The sequence below is a fragment of the Homalodisca vitripennis genome, chromosome 2, assembly GCF_021130785.1.
Source record: "Homalodisca vitripennis isolate AUS2020 chromosome 2, UT_GWSS_2.1, whole genome shotgun sequence".
Classification (NCBI taxonomy): domain Eukaryota; kingdom Metazoa; phylum Arthropoda; class Insecta; order Hemiptera; family Cicadellidae; genus Homalodisca; species Homalodisca vitripennis.
Genome location: NC_060208.1, coordinates 187,881,626 through 187,901,635, shown reverse-complemented (window position 1 = coordinate 187,901,635; position 20,010 = coordinate 187,881,626). Strand labels below are relative to the sequence as shown.

The following is a 20,010-nucleotide window of genomic DNA, read 5'->3' as shown; positions in this document are numbered from 1 at the left end:
TATCTTGATGTTGGAGGGAAGCCATGATTCTTACTGCTCGCTTTTGAATGAGTAGGATCCGCTGAAGGTTCTTTGAGGACGAGCTGCCCCATAGAATCACTCCATATCTAACATGAGACTCAAAGAGCGAGTGATAGACTGTCTTTGTAGTCAATTCTGTATTCACTGCCGTGGTTCTTCTCAGTACATACAAAGCGGTGTTGAGTTTTAAGCAAAGAGAATCAATGTGGCTGTCCCATGAAAGTTTGTCGTCAAGAATCATTCCAAGTTGCTTCGTTTGTTCAACAGTTGCGATCTTGGGTGTTCCAGAGACTTTGTTTCTTATGCTTACCCAAAAATCATCTGTGTTGTCTTCTCTTTGTTAAAGACCAAGTCGTTTGCTATACAGTAATCATGAGCCATGCTGACAGATATGTATGAGGCTATTTCTAAAGCCTCAGCTGATTTGTTGTTGGATAGCAGCACAGTGTCATCAGCATACATGATTGTCTGACTGTAAGGTTCCATGAATGTGGAGAGGTCGCAAGTGAACAGAACGAACAAGACTGGTCCCAACACAGACCCTTGGGGGATTCCTCTTTTTACTTCTCGTGAAGCAGATTTTATATTTACTGTTCTTCCATTAATAGTCTGTTTCAGTTCCACTATTTGTCTTCGTTCACTTAAGATAGCTATGAAACCATTGAAGTGCAGTGTCTTTGATTCCTAGCCTGTCAAGTTTTGTTAAATCGAGGTGTGAAAAAATATTATGGATATTTGTACTGAAAAGTTGTTTAGTAATAAATGATTTCATTTGATTTGATTTGTCTGTTTATTTCTGTATAGTGTCATGGGTATTGTTACTGTTGAATAGGTTGACTTTGACTGTTGTTAACTGTATAGTGTCATGGGTATTGTTACTGTTGAGTGGGTTGACTTTGTCTGTTGTTAATTGTATAGTGTAGTGGTATTGTTACTGTTGAGTGGGATGACTTTGTTGTTAACTGTATAGTGTCATGGGTATTGTTACTGTAGAGTGGGTTGACTTTGTCTGTTGTTAACTGTATAGTGTCATGGGTATTGTTACTGTTGAGTGGGTTGACTTTGTCTGTTGTTAACTGTATAGTGTCATGGGTATTGTTACTGTTGAGTGGGTTGACTTTGTCTGTTGTTAACTGTATAGTGTCATGGGTATTGTTACTGTAGAGTGGGTTGACTTTGTCTGTTGTTAACTGTATAGTGTCATGGGTATTGTTACTGTTGAGACTTGAGTTACCGCTCAACAATCTGACGACACCTTCCATGTTCCAGAGAGGTTCTGCCTGGAGCCACTAGTCCGCTCTGTCAATCTACCAATCTGCGCTGCGCAGACTTTGTTATGATACCATTGTTTGCAGGGGTAAATCATCCTCTATGGTACAACAACAGCAGAATATCCACTTCCCACCACCATGCGCTCCTCAACATTTACAATGTTAGTATTCTATTCTTGTAAAAGGTATTAGTTAGCAATTTGTGATATTATTGTCTGGTCTTGATAAGAATTTGTAAATAAATTAATACAATCTTTATTATATATCATCCATTATTGGAATTATTAATTGAAGTATTAAATGACAACCTGTGAACTCTTTGTGACAATTCTTTCCTACACCAAACTAGTTTTAGAAGAAAATGAGTTTTTAGGAACAGCTTGTAAGACCTCCAATATGAATTGAATGAAGAAACTAAGTAGTTCGAGTTTTTTCTAAAGCACCAAGACAATAATGCAGGATTCAGTCAATGTGTTAATCTTGATCTAAAAGTGCTAAAACCATGAGTCGCATGACATACATTAGCTATTAGCAGTACTGTGGAAAATGAAAATAACAATTTGGAAATATGAGAAAGACAATAGATATGTAACATATCCTAGGGTATATAATCATTTAACAAAACAAACTACAAAATTAAAATAAATTATTTTTTATTTTGAACTTGAAGGTTGTAATTGTCACTCTTGTTATTAATCATAGTCACAAAAATTTAGATTTTGTGACTATATCCGTACATATTTAGACTGCCTGGACAGGGCCAGATTTAGCGTAGGCGACATAGGCACACACCTATGTATCCGCACCACAGTTAAAATTACAAAATAATGTCACTGGCCATGTTTTATTATCATAGATAGTATGTTGTACGTACATACTTGATACAAGACCAAGATTGTGACTACAGGACACCCTATTTCATATCCCCCACACCATGAGCCCAGGGCCCACACCACAGGTGGAGTGTAGGGGCCTGTATTTTTTTATAAATCCAGCCATGTGCTTAGATCAAAATCTGACAATGGAATTTCCCCATCTGATAGATATTATTTTTGCATGGAACTCAGTAAGAACTATCTCATTCATTACATTTATTTCTTAATTATTGAATCCCAACCTGTTAATTTTAATCCTGGATCAAATTCAGGAGGTCAAATCAAAATTTAAAGTCATAATGTGTCTAATCATTATGTTGGATTTTTCTTTGTTTACAATACATTGAATAAAATCTCATTCATGTACTTTGATTATTAATGACTGCATAATTTGTACTTTGATCTAATCATCAATTGTTGGCATTCCAAGACTATTTTGAAAGGAGCGCAGCAAAAGCCAACTCTGAGCCAGAAGGTGCTAGAACTTGCAGTCTGCGGTCACAAGATATCCACTGCGGAACTGCAACATGAGGCAGCTTCTCGAGCTACTCCTCTCACCTTCACACAGAAACTGCAGACTGCTGCGTTCTTCATTGTAGTAAGTTTGCTGATCATAGCTTCTTAACTTTAGGATCAAACGGACAATTCACACACAATTTTGAAAAATACACAACATGGACAATTGTTTTTGTTTTATGTGTAATATAATTGATGATAGTTGTAACAGAGTTCCAAGATAAATTCACAACATGGATATTGAGATTTTAACAGCAAAATAAATATTTATGATGAGGTGTTTTGTTTATTCAGCTGATCAAGTGATTTTACTAGAAACTGTATTGCTAGTTGTACTTTTCTCCTGTATTTGACTATATTATATAATGAAACAAGGAGCTTGCCTTACTTTATTAATCATTTCCTTTACACATAAAATATGTAATGCTGGTTTTGACAATCAAAACACAATTATTTAACATTTAAGAGCAATGTTATAAATAATTTTCATATTCATCATATGTTAATAAATAAAAACATCACATTCACTTAAATGACGATTAAAACAAAAATAAAAAGAGTTTAACTCTTTAAGTTACAAGTTTGCAGCAATGTTGGTATAGGATACTGCCAGGTTTATTTGCCATGCACAGAGCTGTTCACAGTCAGCGCAAATGAGAGTGTTCCTCACCCACCATAATGATCTTTGGCGATATCTTCATTGACCAAACTGCAGTCAGGTCATGGTTGATCAATTGAGTCTATGTTCCGATCGCCATCAGAAAGGTGCAGTGCTAAAGCCGAACTCATAACAACGCATCTAGGTAAATCTAAAGTTGATAAAACGTCCTTATAATCACAACTAATTCCTGGCACAGTCAATATAGAAAATAAAACGAACTTGCAGTCGGAACTTCAAAAACACAGTTAAAACAGCTAGAAAACAATAATGTTCTGTTTCTAACATCCAGGTAAAACTTCACCATGTGCTTTCCTGGTGGTTCTTTAGTTGACCGTCAGAGTGTAATAGCAATTAAACAGCACTACAGTGGATTTGTAGTATTTCAAATAAACACTACTAAAGGCCAATGTTTATCATCTGACAGCAGTCAGGTGTCATGTATCGAAGCAACTGTTTGGAACGTAATATTCAAAATGTTTATTTGTCTTTAGACATTTACATAATGTAATCGACATCATCAACGATACTTCATACAGTATGAATTTTTCAATTATTATTGTACATGATACGTACATCAGCACTTATAAAATACTCATGCAATAGTTCATATGTACATATAAAACGTGGACATAGACTATTCATCATAGATAGTCACATTTAGTTTAAAATTTTATACAGATATATAAATAAAAATAGACAAACAAGCAATATTTACAGACAACGGTAACTCAGAGCAATAAAAATATTAAATTTTAAGAAGCTAATGTTACAGGCCAAGTTGTCATGAATGGATAGAGAGCATGTGCCTTTCAACCATGTCTCTTGTATAGTTTTTAATGTATAGTCCATGCTTCTTGTGGTAGCTTATTGAAAAATGTTATTCTTAAATCTGAGAAACTTTTTTGTTTTCTCCAATCCAATAGAGGGATAATGAAGCAAATATTTTTTTCTAGTCCTAAGCAAATGAATGTCTTGTCTAACTGTAAAGCTGTCTAAGTTTTCTTTGACTTGAATGAGGTAACAATACATAAATAAACTGGGAAAGGTCATAATATTTAGGTCTTTAACACTTTAACTGCCAAACGTTTTTCATACATACTTCCTCATTAGGCCATTGTGTTTTACGTTAACTATTTCACCAGGCCATATGTATCATTTTGATACATTGCCAGGCTAACACCCTAGGCCGTGTGTATCATATTGATGCACACAACATTCCAGTGTTCCTTGCCTTGTGTAATCAAACTGCTGCATATTTACCATAAGAAACATGCATAATTTACTTCTCTTGGCCTGGTAGAAGAGGCATACACAATTGGTTTGCAAATAATTCATGCATAAGTTGGCAGAACTGTAAATCATATGACAACTAATTTTTCTTCCTGTCAACTGTTATAAATTATTGTTTGTATTTTGATTTAGAAGCAAGACATTCAGGTTAGGTTAGGTTAGTCCACGTGCATTGTCTTTACTTCCATAATGGCTAACTCAGACCAGATCAGGGAATTGTTTTTGATCAATTAGAGGAAAATGACAGTGAAAGTGATAAAAGTAGTGAACTTAGTTTCTTTCGGAATATGAGTGATCCAGATGATCCTGAATATGTCATGTCCCAGTGAGAGTAGTGATAGTGAATTGGATAAGTCGTCCTGCGAAGAGAAAATGTGTGAGTAGGCCTACAGATCATAACTACACAAGACGTCATGATTTAGATCAACAACCTTCTACATGTCAACCTGTACCACCACATGCTACCGGAGTGAACGAGCTTGATGCTACATGCGAATCAACACCTACAACCCGTCATGTTGGAAACCTCGTACAAGACCACCTAATGAGTTGAATGTTTTGTGGAATGATGTATCAGGTAATCTAAATGAATTTCCTTGTACTGTTTCTGGCGGAATAAAAGATCACATTATCGAACAGCTGCAGGGAGCCCCAAGTGAGCTTGATTGCTACAATATCTTTGTAGATGATTCAGTTATTGAACTTATAGTTATAGAGACAAACCGATATGCTGATCAATCAATTGTAAAGGTTATTTTAGAAGAATCTGTTAGTCGACATTCAAGACTACAAGTTTGGGAAAATACAAATAAGGAGGAAATTCGTACATTTCTGGGTTTACTCTTATGGTTTGGACTGGACAAAAAAACCATCACTGCAAAAGTATTGGTCAAGAAACCCATTGTATGAGAGTAAAAATTAGTAAAGTTATGTCCCGAAATCGTTTTGAGCTGCTGCTACGTAATTTTCACTTATTCAGATAATGAATCTTCAGAAACTAATCTGCCTAAGTTGTACAAAATTCAGGTCCTTATTGATAAATTGAACAGTACATTTCAAAATGCATTACACTCCCCATGAGAATGTTTGTATCGATGAAACAATGATTCCATACCGAGGGCAGATTGGGGTTTAGACAATATATTCCTGGCAAAAGACATAAGTACGGTTTAAAATTGTTCAAAACTATGCTTACAAGGTGGGTATACGTGGAATGTAAAACTCTATGCTGGTAAGGAAAACTCCACTTCAGGGAAACTGTCTACTAAAGTTGTCATGGAACTAATGGCACCATTACTTAACTCGGGAAGAACTCTTGTGACTGATAACTTTTACACAAGTGTAGAATTGGCTCACCAGCTAAATGAAAAAGAAACCCACCTTATAGGCACCTTAAACAAAAAAAGGAAATACAACCCTCAACCGATTGTGTCTGCTAAGCTCTCAAGAGGAGAAATGGTTACACTGCAGAGTGATAAGAATTGTATTGTAGGCAAATGGAAAGATAAGAGAGATGTGCTATTTCTTACAACAAAGGCTGTCCCTGTTTTGACTGAAGTGCCATCTCGACGGGGGCCCATCAAGAAACCATCAACGATATTGGAGTATAAACACCGTCAAGTCTTACATTGATGTTTCAGACCAATTAGCGTCCTACGCCACAACAGTTCGCAAAGGTGTGAAGTGGTATCGAAAAGTGGCAATAGAGCTCCTTACTAATACACTGCAGTAGTGAATGCCCATGCGTTGTACAAGATAATAACTAACAACTCTAAAGTTCAAATCACAGAATTTCGCGAGAAGTTAGCAACATCGATGATTTTTGGAGAGGCAATACAAACTTGGTAATAATAGTCCCGAAGAAATCCCAATTTTCGTAAGCATGAGTTATTGGAACCTGAAGAACGCAAAAGAGGTCGGTGCACCCTTGTGTTACACTAAACTGACGGAACGTTATGGCAGAGCAAACTGCGGCTAAACAAGCAAAACAAGTGTAACACTATGTGTGGTGGTTGTCCTGGAATTAACTTTATGTGTTTAGCATGTTTTTATGATAAACATACATCGACTCTGAAAAACTAAGATCCATCGAAAACACTTCACAAGTTTATAACATGATTATTATAGATATTTCAGAGTGACATTCTCAATATTACTTTTGGAAGCTTATTTTTTAGTTCCTAAAACAAGTATTTCCTAAAGAAATCTTTCGATAAAATGTTATTTTAACGTTATTACACATTATAATTTTGAAACCTGATAATTGAAATATTTTGTCATCCTAATAATAATTAGCATTTCTTTATGTTCCTTCCATTTCCTTAGATATGTTTTTATGTACAGGGCCATGTGTATCACTTTGATACACATTATACAAATAACTTATTTATACAATTTGAGCAAGATTTTCAGCTATTTACTAAATTAGAAGGGATGTTCTTATGTTTTATTCATAAAAACAGTAATGGCCTGGTGTGATGTTCACAGCTGTTTACCTTGGCCAGAGGGAAAATTCTTTGTGTATCAGACTGATACACATGGCCTGAGAGGAAATCGTTGTTTGTGTATCATATTGATACACATGGCAGCTAAAGTGTTAAAAATTTGTAAGCATGATTCACAATCTGAAACATTTTTTATAACTCTTTTAATGCCTTTTTTGCTAGATGAAAACACTTTCTGAGCTTGTGATATTTCCCCAAAGAGTTGTTCCATAACTCAAATGAGAATGAAAAAATGCATCATACGAGCTAAGTAACATTTCCTAATACGCTCTCTTAATTTAGGTAATAAAAAACCAACACAAGATAATTTTGTACACAAACACTGAACATAATAATCCCAGCTTAGCTTACTGTCTAATAGTGTAACAGATTCATTACTGCTTGTATTTACTTGTTTTAGGGAAAATATAATGGTTCCATTTTAGTATGGTTCACTTTCAATCTATTTGCTTGATACCACTCCAAGGCCACTTTTCAGAATTTTATTTCCCATGTAAGAGAGGGTTTAAATCTTTGTTGTTATTTAGTAGGATGGTATCATCTGCATTTAGAACAGACATGCATGAGATGTTATGAAAAAAAATCATTTACAACAATAATGAACAAAAGAAGTCCCAGAACACTTCCCTGTGATACCCCTACGAAATTTGTTTTAAAAGCAGACTTATTTTTCACCTTGAACCACCATTGGTCATCTATCAGGTAAATAAGAAAGTAATAACTTTAATTTGTTATTTTTTATACCATAATCTGTAAGCTTTTTTAACAGTAGCTCATGATTAATACAGTCAAAGACTTTACTCAAATCAATTAACGTTACTGCTGATAGTAATTTATTTTCAGAATTATGTAAAATATTATTTACTATTGTTTCTACTGCTTTTATTGTGTTCTTTTTAGGAAGGAAGCCAAACTGTTCATTACAGAAAAGATTATTATTGAAGAGGAAACTATACAATTGTTCTTTTAATCAGCATTAAAATATTTTACTAAATATTGGAACTAGAGAAATGGGTCGATAATTAGAGGTGTCCGATTTGATAACAACAAGATAACGGGTGTTGCAGTTGAACACAAAGTGGGATCTTAGTAGCAGTCAATGGAATCTAAAATATGAAGTTGAAGTATATGAATCTCCATAAATGTTATTTAATGTTTTTTAAGAATAAAAACACAAACATTTTAAGTCAGTGCATTGTATTTTGGGTGTAATTAATATAAAAGGAAAAATATCATAAATTATGTGTTTTAAGTATTAAAAAAATAATATTTTAATTGGAAAATAAAAGTCACCATGAATATATATTGTTGTACATTATCGTTACATATTTTACCAATAATTACAAAGGTTTAAATCAAATATATTTATATTTAGTTACAACAAAATTTAAATGCCTGTGAAAACAACTGGTTGGTCTCAGTATTTTTGCACTGTTTATGCGTTATATATGCCACATTAATATCATTCCAAAAGTTTCAAACCTTCTCAGGTTTTTGAGTGGTTTATTTAATTTGTATAGAAAAGTCTTAGTGTGTTACTGTAAGGAATATTTTGTTCATTTATCTGATGGGAGGTTGATATTGATATGTGTTTTCAGCAAATTATTGTGAGCAGATTAAGGACCAGGAAGGCTCAACAGATTGGAGAAACATTCCAAATTCATTATGACACATTTACGTCACCATCAGCCTTATATGCCTACCTGACTGCAAGCTATACAACAGTCTTAGAGGTACTGTATGTATAGCATAAAGTTAAATATGAGTTTTTGAGTGACTTTGAGTTTTTTTGTAACATAAACCAAGAGCTGATTTAATAAAATCAGAATCATAGATTAAATCATGTTTTATTTATTTAAAAAATTTGAATTTTTGATATTTATTTGACTATGTGTAGTGAGCATAGTTCTAAAGTTTCACCATGTGAGAGGATCCCCGTCGAGATAGTACACTAGGATGGTTGTGGGTGTGTAGTGGTTCTCTCGGAACATAGGCATGTAATAGCGTTGTCTGTAAGGATTTGATTGCACTCTTGCTATCAACACCTGAAAAACACAAGCGTAATAAATTATTGTAGTTTTTTAAATACTTTGATCAGTAAAATGAAAAAATTGTCTAGCATTTTTTTTCAAGATCTTGAATCTTTCCATAGAACAATATAACCTTGATAGGTTTATAAAAATGTTAAAATCCAAATACCAATTAATTTATTCAATCCACCTTCTCCTCTACTTGATTTTATAAACATACTGTAGCTTTTCATTTAGATTTTGGAGTGAAAAAGTCTTGAGTATTGATTTTTAGTATTCTTATTAAGTTTATTTTTATTGTACGTTTGATTATCGATGCTCTACTGCAGATAGTATGTGCCATAACTTAAAAATATAATATTTTGTTTACACATTTTTCTTCTCAAATTTAAAAAATGTAGGGAACCTATGCAGAGAAAAATTGTAGGAAAAGAAGGGAGGTAATAAAGAGAAAACCAAATTACAAAAGATTATAAACATACCTTATCGTGGATATCCTGTCCAGTGGCGATCGTAAGCCAGTGACACGCAGGTTCCTCCTTAGCATTCATCATCTTGGTCATGCGCCAATACTCGGAGCGTAATATAGCGCGGTGAGGTGACTGTCGCGCGATGTATCGGTAATACAGGCTGTTCCAGTCGTATTGTGTACCATTCAATGATGGCAAGGTCAGATCCCTCGCATACGTGGGGCGAGGCACTCGGTACAGCTTTCGTATCTCATCTTGTATTTTCTGCAAAAGTTAGAATTTAATTTAATTTTATGCCTAGAACTCTATTTTTCTGCTGTTGGTAAAGTGCACAGTGAGCACCAAAGTTTCCGTTTATGGCCATCTTTATGTTTCTAATGTCAGGAAGAACGTAAATGTATGACCTTCCAAATTGGTAAAGATAAGCCTCATCATCTCACCACATAGAAAAATTTCTTCACTATATATTATATTTTGAGTGTGTATATATATTCACTAATTTTTGTGACCTATACAGGTAATAAAATTCAAAAAAGAAAAACATTCACGTGATAGAATCTTTGGCTAACTAATCATAGATTCTCAATATTGTATCCATTGATTCGTTAACATATACTTACGTATGACATAGTTTTTCTCTAAAAGAAGACAACAAATACCAGTTCTCAAAAAATCTTGTTTGGTTTTTTTTGTGATACATAAAAAACATTTAATAACTGTAACAGTTCTGTTGTACTTTTAAGATGTTAAACTTTGTTAGTCAATTCCTAGATGTGATGAAAAAAACAGTGTTAAAAAAGATAAGTGTTATTGATTCTATTGTTTTATATTTATTGCACTGAGAAAACTGCTAATTGTATCTCACTTTTAAAATATTTGGAAATAGATAATTAATTGTACAACTAACACATTTGAATCTGAATGATACGTCTTACCAGTTTTTATCAATAGATTATTAAAACCTTCCTTTCATAGGAACAAAATTTGCTGGGAGCTCAAGCTTTGTAGAATTAGATTCTGAGATCTCTTGCATTCTGGTTTAACCACTATTTATGAACTTATAAATAAGGATTATTTATGGCATTGATCAATAAAGAAATGAGTAAATAAAAAAATAATGGCAAATTAGAGTTTACATTTTTTTATTTGCAAACGTCATATACTTTTAAATAGTCCTAATTGTATGAATAAAATTTATAAGAGAGGTAATCATCATCAACAAACATGTGAGCAAGTTATCAACTTAATTTTAAAACATATTGAGAATAGAAATCAATAACTAGAGTGACTTACATTCAAGTGTTCCAACTTTTGAATTTTCATCTTTACCAAGTGGTTTGGTCCCAGAAGAATCAGTAAGCGTCCAGTCACAAAGTTTCTCTTGAAACACGCCTAGATAGAATGAGATGTTAAATGTTTTCTGTCAAATTGGAGAAATAGTCTTACACATAAAAACTACAAACAAATTATTGTACTTTAAATTGAACTTGTAAAATACTGTAATAAATATATTTTATTAAAGACGGTGTGAAATATTTTAAAAATTAGGTCTGTTTGATCTATTTTATATTTAGGTATTTAAACCTTCCCATGCTGCAGAGGGATATATTAGAGTGGTAGACTTTGACCAAAACGCCAAATACAGTTATATCCGATTATGTCTCTTAGAGAGTTTTTTGGTTGACAAAAGGCCTTCGAAATGCCCGGTGCACCCTCTGTGCTTATCACCAAGGAAGTATTTATAAACGACCTTTACTCTGCGGCAGGGGGAGTTGTGTCTAACTACAACCACCTGCTCATCAGTTCTGTGTCTCCTACAGAGCCATAACCAAACATATACATGGCGTGAATTACTACTTTCTTGGTTATCACGAGAGTGCGCGTCTACTATATATCTCGTTATTATTCTTCATCATGTTATAGTGTTGTGATTAGTTTGAAATATTTAACTTTTCAGTTTAATTACATTTTTAAAATGAAATTAAAATTTATTTGAAATAAACAGTTTTGTAAATAGTTCTTTTTTTGTATCAATAAATACGCTAATTTTAAGCTTTTTTTAGCATGCAGAATACATGGACCTGGAGTCGACATGGCTGTGCCCCTAGGAAGACATGCCTCAGTTTTTCAGGCGGAGGTCATGGCAATAGATTCATGTTCCAGAAGACTCACACAGTTGAGGACAAAAGGATTATCATACCTAATACTCTCTGATAGTCAGGCTGCACTGAAGGCACTGGAGACCTGTTCGATTGATTCGAAAGCGGTCTGGGAATGCAGGAATGCTCTAGCAGAGCTAGCAACAAATAACAGAGTAACACTCGGTTGGGTGCCGGGTCATGAAGGAATTCATGGGAATGAAAAAGCTGACATCCTTGCCAAAAAGGGAGCAGAATCCACATTGGTGGGGCCTGAGCCAGGTTGTGGGATAGCCTTCTCCAACATTAAAGCTCTGGTCAAAGATTGGGAAAAGAGGACAAGATACAAGAATTGGAGTAGAGCCTCGGGTTTAAGAATATCCAAAATGTTTATCTCTCCTTATGCAAAAGGGTGGATAGCTCTCCTAGACCAGAATAAGGAGGATATAAGACTGATATTAGGAATGTTGACAGGACATGGCCCTCTGAGGAAGCACCTTCTGAAGGTAGGCCTTAGTCGGAGCAGCGAATGTAGACTCTGTGGAGAAGAGGAAGAGTCAGCGGAGCACATTTGGCTGGATTGTCCTGCCATCGTAGAGACTAGGAAAAGATACTTGGGAGCATATCTCCTCAGCCCCAAGGACATTAGAGAACAGGAGCCCTTAAATCTGATTGGTTTTTGCAAAAGCCTCGGTTTTTGAGGGCACAAATTAAAGTAAGGGAGGCGCAAAGGTCCTTTTAGGACTAAGTGCGGGGACAAAGTGTCCTCTTCCCTCAGAAAGGAAAAAAAAAACAAAAAAAGCTTTTTTTGCTTTTACCTTTAATAATTTAGTTATAATAAAAATTAGCTCTGAACTTAAACAAACAATAACATTAATGTGATAAATTAATTCAATAACACTTTCCATATACAAGAAGTTTCAAGGTTCTTTTATTATTACTTGAAAAGTAATAATAAAATACTTCTAGATGGTTACTGTTTTGTTATTTTCAAGCATAATGTTGTTAAGGACTAAGTTTCAATCAATTGCCCCACTTAATTGCTCTGTAACATTGAAGTAAAGTACAAGTGCTACATTGATAAAAATAGCTATACCCACTTCAGAAATATTTTAATACAAGTTGCACTCAAACATGTAATTGGTGTTAACTACAAAAAGTAACTAACAAAGGTTGTCGCTTTAAAGTTTGCCACAATTTACTTGTTCACTGGACGTATGAAGTATTTGTAGATAAAACAGTGTATACAACCATCACATTACACCTCTATGGATACAACAACTTCTCAAACTAAGAAGTTTGACATAGACTTGTAAAATGTGTACCAGTCACAGATAGCATTTCCTAAACTCAAATAACAGTTATCAGAGATATTTGATATTCACCTTGTACTGAGGTAACTTGACTGTGTTCTGTAACCAGTTGATGACCTCCTCGATTCCCCAGTACATGCAGTCAGGCAGAGGTTGTCTGTCCAGGACATCTGCTGCAAGCTCTACTAGAGATTTTGGATTCTTCCTGTACCTCTGGGGCTTATCCCAGTTATCTCCTAGACCTTGGCTGTGAGGCAAACACTATAATAGTTTTAATATAATTACCAAAATTGGTAATTATTGGTGAACTGTAGAGAAATATAATTTTCGTTTCAAAATGTAATACAATTTTTTACTGTGGGATTCTCGTTTATTTTTGAGGCTCCAAGCACAAACACTCGAAATTAGGATTTGAATATGAGGTAGAGTCCAAAAGTTCCCAGACTTGGTCAGTTGCTATTGATTGAAAATAGGTACAGTAATTTTATTTTACTCATGTTTTCCTTTAAAGTACACTCCTACATTCACACACTTGGTCCAGTTGGATTGTTGTATTTTCCATCACCTCATGTGAGCCAGAACAATGATGCTGGTTCCAGATCAGTAGAATAGGTAGGGTTCTCCAGATTCATCACATTGTACATGGCAAGGAACTGTCGAACAAGCAAGCCATGATGTGGTAGAGCATTATCAAAAACCAATCCTTTGCTACCCATTTTTCTGGTCCTTTTATTTAGATGGCATCTCAGAGCCATTTAAAATCATTAAATAGAGTTATTTATTAGCAGTTTGCCTTTAGGAATAAACCCATAGTAAAATAGATTCTCATAATAAAAAAAAACTACCTGTATCATCCTTTTTCCTATGCTGTTTACTCCTGTATCGAGATTTTTCTTTCTATTCAAGTAATGGTGTTTTGTCTGTTTGAGCTAGTGTTTTCTGCAAAGCACCAATTATTACCACCTGTTACAGTTCTATTAAAAAAGTCTCATCTTTATGAGCTATTTTAATCAAGTACCTGGGCAAGTTCATTTCCATCTCCATTTCTCATGTGATAACATTTTTGAAACCATTCACAAAAAACATGATGCATGTTTAAAGTCTCATAAAGAATGCTGTGAACATTCCCATAAGATTTTACTAGTTCACAGGCAATAAGATTTATTGTTAATCAACTGTCAGGATTTATAATTAAATGGTAGTCGCTATGCAGAATTGTCTAAAAGAACATTGCATCACTCACAGTACAATAAGCTGAGAGAGCAGTTAGTAAGGCTTGAAGCAAAACTTTCGACAAGTTCTCTAAACTTCCATACAAGATTGTCTCTGGACAGCATTGAATGCTACATTTGGAATGGATAAAAGGAGATTTGGCTCCACACCTCTTCAACGTCAGCACTGTTGCTTTGGTCAATGTCTGTTCTTTATATTGATATTTCCCCATTTCCTGATGCTTATTGCACTTAAGGAACATACCATCAGGTGGTGTACAGACGCTGGAAGATTAATGCAGGAACTGAAAAGCAGACATGCGTGGGTCATAAACAAAGTAATTTGATTATTGGGAGGTTCGCTAACTATTTTTCAGACTAAGGTGCAAGCCATACGTTTTAAAGCTCTTAAAAAATATAGAAAACAGGAAATTTTTATTTTGTATGACAGTGAACTTCAATCAGAGCATTAAATTGTCCCCTCATTAGATCTGATACGATTTGAAACTGAAGGCAGACCCTCAATGATATGGGATGAAACAATAAACTTTTCTTCCTCAAAGTACCAAGACATACAGAAGTTGTAGGGAATATAGGAGGTGAGCAACTATAACCAGGGGCTTCTACACATTTGATATAAACCTGATCTGCGATGAGGGTTGAGTACCACTTTCTGAGAAGACAATAAAAAGATATCTTTTGAACAGAATACAGGGCTGAAACAAACCTAGAACTATGAGCTGAGAAGCTTATCATACTCAGTAAGAGCAAGTTATTTTATGGGCTTCCTTATAGGACATTGCAATTTCAATGAACACCTGGATAACCTTGGTTTTAGAGAACATGATACATGTAGATTCTGCCAGGATGGACAGAAAACACCCTATCATCTACTGGCAGACTGTGATGCACTAGCAAGGAGAAGAGATAGAAAATTCTAGTTTTAGCATCAAGTTGAAGCAAAAGAGCTCTTGATCATGTTTGTGTTTGTGTTTAAAAAGAGGCAGTAGTGAGAGAACTTTTAAAACTAGAATTTTATTTAGCAATGTGGGAATAGGGAGGCACAATAGACACAGCTTAGGTTGTGTTTTTCCACAGCATGTATGTACCTCGACTCATGCAATATAGTTCCTGATACTTCTCTTGAATTCCTTACCTACCTACTTTACTTCTTTATTCCACCCCAAACATGTGTTTCTCCAGTGCAGTACAGTTTACTTTGTCCTAAGTAATATAATCTGAGAATGATTTTATATAGGTTTTGAAAAACACATATTTATTCACTTTATATTATTTTTAAAGATTTGTAAAATAAATTCTCACTTACATACTGATTATATTGTACTGTAGCATTTTGGGGCATTTAAACTTATCCACATATTTTTGGTATTTTGGAGGCATTTTGAAGGAAACTAAATTTTAAGTAATAAAGATGTAACAAAATATAAAGGAGAGCAATATTTTCTTCTCTATTATAACTATGGATACATGGTAATTATAAATAATTATTTTAGGGTTTCTGTAAGATTAGATTTTCCATTTTTTTAATACGTTCACTGCGGCTCTGTACTGAGTGAGATAAATTAGCCCCACTGTGAATTTACGCCATAAGATGTCTGCTGCAGTCAACATGTTAAACTACTGTACAATAACTGGCTTGCTATATTAAAGTTATAACAAACTCTGATCGCATTATGCCCTCACTATAAAAAAACACAATGACCATGACCTTGATGTTCGATTTTGACTTACGTGTCTTTTTAGATGAGGATATGCACTGGTTTTCCATTGGAAACTCTGCATTTTGGCCTCAGAGTCATATCCATAGATTTAACTTTCATCTGCTGTTACAATTTTGGCCATAAAGTCCGGAATCGTTTGAAAACAATCCTTCAACTCTATGCAAACTGATTCACGATTTTCATTCTGTTCATCTTTTAAAAGTCTAGGAACAAAATTTGCACTCACTCGTCTCATTTGAAAATTATTGGTTAAATGCTATGAACGGAGCCGTCCGGGATGTTAAGATTTTCCAATAACTGTCGAATAGTCATTTGCCTGTTTGAACGAACTATTGTTTCTACTTTTTGCACATTGTAGTTTGTTTTTGAGGTTAAAGGACATCCTGAACGCTTCTCATCTTCAACCGACTTATTTCCACTTTTAAATCGGTCATAACTGCACTTGTAAACAATCTGCAGAGTTACCACATTATTGCCATACACAGATTTTAACATTTTGTGAGCTTCTTTGGCAATCTTAATGTTAATGATTTGTTCGAAATCCATGATGTGCGACAGACACGATAAAACACCCTCACTCTAGTGGCTCTGTTAGTGGCCTGACAAGCCCTTGCATGTTGAAACCTGTCACTACCTGTCTCAACAGATCATGCTACTAGACAAATTACATCATATGGATGTTGGACCACAAGAAAACACCAAGAACTCACACACGCCCTGATGGAATTTTGTGGGACTAACATTAATGTAATGGTTTAAAACGTGCTCCAGGTGTTATAGTATTTTTTTAACGATTTTCAGGTGCTGATGCTCCACACCCGAGTCTCTCTGGCGTCCACCCTCTGGCAGACCATACTGTTCTCACTGTTGGCTGGAGACAATCAAGGTCAGATGGACCATGATCTAAAACAATATTACATAGTACATTTTGGCTCTTTGTACAATGTAAAAAAGTAACTTATTATCTCTGTAACACTCCCTAGACATCTATGCCGTATATACGGTACATTAACTACTTTTGTACTGCGTAACTTTTGTAGTAATAAGTGTTATCAGACTGCAATAAAATTTATATGGATGCGAAGAGGAATACCATGTTTTTAACACTTTGAGTGGCAATCCTGTAATCTTATGGAATGCCAAACTGCTGAATAATATAACAGATTCAATTATTTAATTTTAGCAAACTATGCAATCACTAATTTACGTTGTAATCGCATTTTACGTAATTTGAAGTAAATTGTGTTGCTATTAACTCTGTTGTCCATTAAATCACAAGCTGTATGACATCAGCTTTTTACAAAGCAGCAAACAGTTGTTGACAATTGTTTGTTTATTTTTGTCCATCAATTTTTATTGACCGTCAAAACCAGTGTGTGTGCAGGCAGCCTAATAGTGTTGTTTTTTCATTAGAACTGACAGAAGAGAGTCTACAAGACATCGCAAGACTACTGGTTGGGAAGCAAACCGCAGTGTCAGCCCAGATACCAGCTGATGTCAAGGTATTAATTACCACTTGGTTAGCCAGTTCTAATTGTCTACATGTTTGAGTCACACAAGAAAGTTTTGTTCAACACAAAGGAATTAAATGTGAAGCCAACTCAAATATTTTAAAAGGATTGACTAATTTTATTGAGTAATAACTCAAAATAAATGTCTTGATGAAACAATCCAGTACAAAGAAAACCGTTCTTGATCATTTTATTCTAAATGGTTCCCATTTGAAGAAAGGTAAATTCACTTGGATGCTACTAATTGTAACCAATGTAAATTAGTCACTGTGTCACGTAATTACTTACGGTTGAAAATCTTTTACTTCTAAAAACTCTTAAGGGAGGAAATCTTTTATAGACCAAAGTTCTTGTACTCAGGTCATGTAAAACTGACTAAAGTAAATCTCTTTATTTACACTTTATTTAAAATTTAAAGTGAGATATAACTTTTGTCATCAGATTTTATTGTATAATTTTAAAACAATATAAACCATACATATGCATAAGTAGTTTAACTTTGGATATCAACATAATGTATCCTACTGGAATAATATTATAGTTAAGTATCTTATTTTTCTGGAATGTATGTGTCAATCTATATGAAATTCCAAATTGGGCATTTTTCAATGAGTAACCTATATTGATTGGTTTTTATAATGAATGGACTATCTGCTATGTATTCCTCATCAAATGTAAGTACTTTAACCTTTATCAAAATTACTGTAATATGCACCAAAAGCTGCACTAGTATTTCAAATTTCAAATCTGCAACACATTTATAGTTGAATTGAAAGTAAAACAAACCTGGTATGGGGATTGTTGAGGCAGTGGTGTCAGGGGCTCAACTTGTCACAACACGAAGCTGTTTTCTAGGTAACATAGCTCCAACCTGTTGCAAAATTTCTATTGCGTACGCTGTTGCTTATTTTTATTTGCGATTTTTTTATAAAACAGTTCGAGAAAAACAACACCAACGAACGTTTTGTTTTCTGATTTTATTATTACATCAAAACATATAAAATAATTGTCATGCAAAAAGTAGACCTACTTTAGCAAAGTAATTGTAAGTAAAACCATTCATACAAAGTTAAAAACACGACTAAAATACTTTTAATTCTAGAAATGTTATTTTGTAAAACTTGTGAATTCAAAATGCAGTCCTTTTAGAGTTATTTTAATTTTTGGATTGTACCATTCTCAATTTTAAATGATCAAGCAAGAAGGTAGGACAAACGTATTGATGCTGCTTTACTGAGAATCGCGCATAGTATCCAAAATTGTGAGATGTAATATTTTCGACAAGTATTAAATTTGGTTTTAACAGATATTTTACTAACTTAAACATCACCCTTATGTTACTGAAACAATACAGCGTATTTCTTATGCTATAACCTAGGTGGATTCAAAGTGACTCAAGCCTTATGACAAGAAAGCAGTTTTGCAACAGGGCGGTGGAATAAGGTGAAAACAGAGCAGGTGTGATGTGCTCTTTATTTTTAATTCCACTGTAGAAGTGAAATAAAAATTTGAGTCACAAGATAGGTAAGTGCTATTGTCTAGCTTTTATTAAATTAGACAGAAGAGGGAACACTGCTTTATTAATATTTGTTTGAAGGAGCTGACAAAAACCATGAAGACTTGTGATAAGTGGCCAGAACTGACCACTTTGCCACCTGAGAAGATACCTGTCTGGTTGGACATCAACTGTCCCCTAGCTGCTGACATGTTGAAGAGCATCATCCATCGATACGAGCACCGCAATAACAAAGAGGCAAATTACAGATATATTACTAGCCGTAGAACAATAGTCATCAAGATGCTCTAATAAATAATAGTGTGATTTTCACTCAGAATTTGTCAATTTTCAAGTAACAATGAATGATTTTTAGGATTTAATGGTTCAAATTTATACGTACTTTCAATAACATATAGAGTAACTTGTGAAGGTAATAGAATCGGTCCAGGCATTTTACATTGTTCAGTGATTAAAAAAATCAGTAGCACGTGTATTTTGGTATCTTTTCAGCCTATTTGTATCCGCCTTTGAGATGCTGTTTCCATATGCAAGATACCAGTAACAAATAACTGACAGAAATAATGAATGCTTGAGGTGAAGCTTTACAATCTCAGGCAGCAGCGTTCTGAATCTATACAGATCCCTCAACCTGTCAAGAGCACGCTTGTAAACATGAGTGACATGGTCAGAAAACATAAGATCATGGTCAAGCACACAAGAGTCTTCAATTTATAACTTTATTGATTTTCAATATCCAAGGTGTATGCTCATAATCATATACCAATGTCATACAATAGAATAGAGTATGTATTTGTACAGGGTGGCGCATACGTTAGTTTCTCCATAAATTGGGATATTTTGTTTCGATAGGTTGGTAACAATGTTAAGTTGGCAGCAACACAGAGTAAGTTCATTGTTGTCTGTTCCAGTTGCTAGTGTAAAGTGACGCTCCTTGCATC

The 20,010-nt window shown here is 34.4% G+C and overlaps 2 protein-coding genes across 2 annotated transcripts; one reads left to right on the top strand and one right to left on the bottom strand.

Annotated features, from left to right (window-relative positions):
• Nucleotides 1-2,591: 2,591 nt before the first annotated feature.
• On the top strand, nt 2,592-19,945 carry LOC124355173. Its single transcript, XM_046806175.1, has 5 exons — nt 2,592-2,765; nt 8,737-8,871; nt 16,844-16,928; nt 17,456-17,544; nt 19,151-19,945. The coding sequence occupies exons 3-5, from the start codon at nt 16,850-16,852 to the stop codon at nt 19,358-19,360; spliced, it is 378 nt and encodes a 125-aa protein (XP_046662131.1). The 5' UTR covers nt 2,592-2,765; nt 8,737-8,871; nt 16,844-16,849; the 3' UTR covers nt 19,361-19,945.
• Nucleotides 8,979-15,743, bottom strand: LOC124355172. The gene is made up of 5 exons (XM_046806173.1): nt 15,628-15,743; nt 13,162-13,336; nt 10,932-11,030; nt 9,651-9,902; nt 8,979-9,183 (listed from the first exon to the last, which is right to left on the bottom strand). Exons 1-5 carry the CDS (start codon nt 15,699-15,701, stop codon nt 9,055-9,057), a joined length of 729 nt encoding a protein of 242 aa, XP_046662129.1. The 5' UTR covers nt 15,702-15,743; the 3' UTR covers nt 8,979-9,054.
• Nucleotides 19,946-20,010: the final 65 nt, after the last annotated feature.

Coding starts and splice junctions, on each gene's coding strand:
- LOC124355173 (XM_046806175.1), top strand. CDS start 16,850: ATGCTCCACACCCGAGTCTCTCTGGCGTCCACCCTCTGGCAGACCATA. Junction 16,929..17,455: donor GTTGGCTGGAGACAATCAAG/GTCAGATGGACC, acceptor TTTTTTCATTAG/AACTGACAGAAGAGAGTCTA. Junction 17,545..19,150: donor AGATACCAGCTGATGTCAAG/GTATTAATTACC, acceptor ATTTGTTTGAAG/GAGCTGACAAAAACCATGAA.
- LOC124355172 (XM_046806173.1), bottom strand. CDS start 15,701: ATGCCTCCAAAATACCAAAAATATGTGGATAAGTTTAAATGCCCCAAA. Junction 9,903..10,931: donor AAAAGTTGGAACACTTGAAT/GTAAGTCACTCT, acceptor TAACTTTTGCAG/AAAATACAAGATGAGATACG. Junction 9,184..9,650: donor GACAGGATATCCACGATAAG/GTATGTTTATAA, acceptor TGTGTTTTTCAG/GTGTTGATAGCAAGAGTGCA.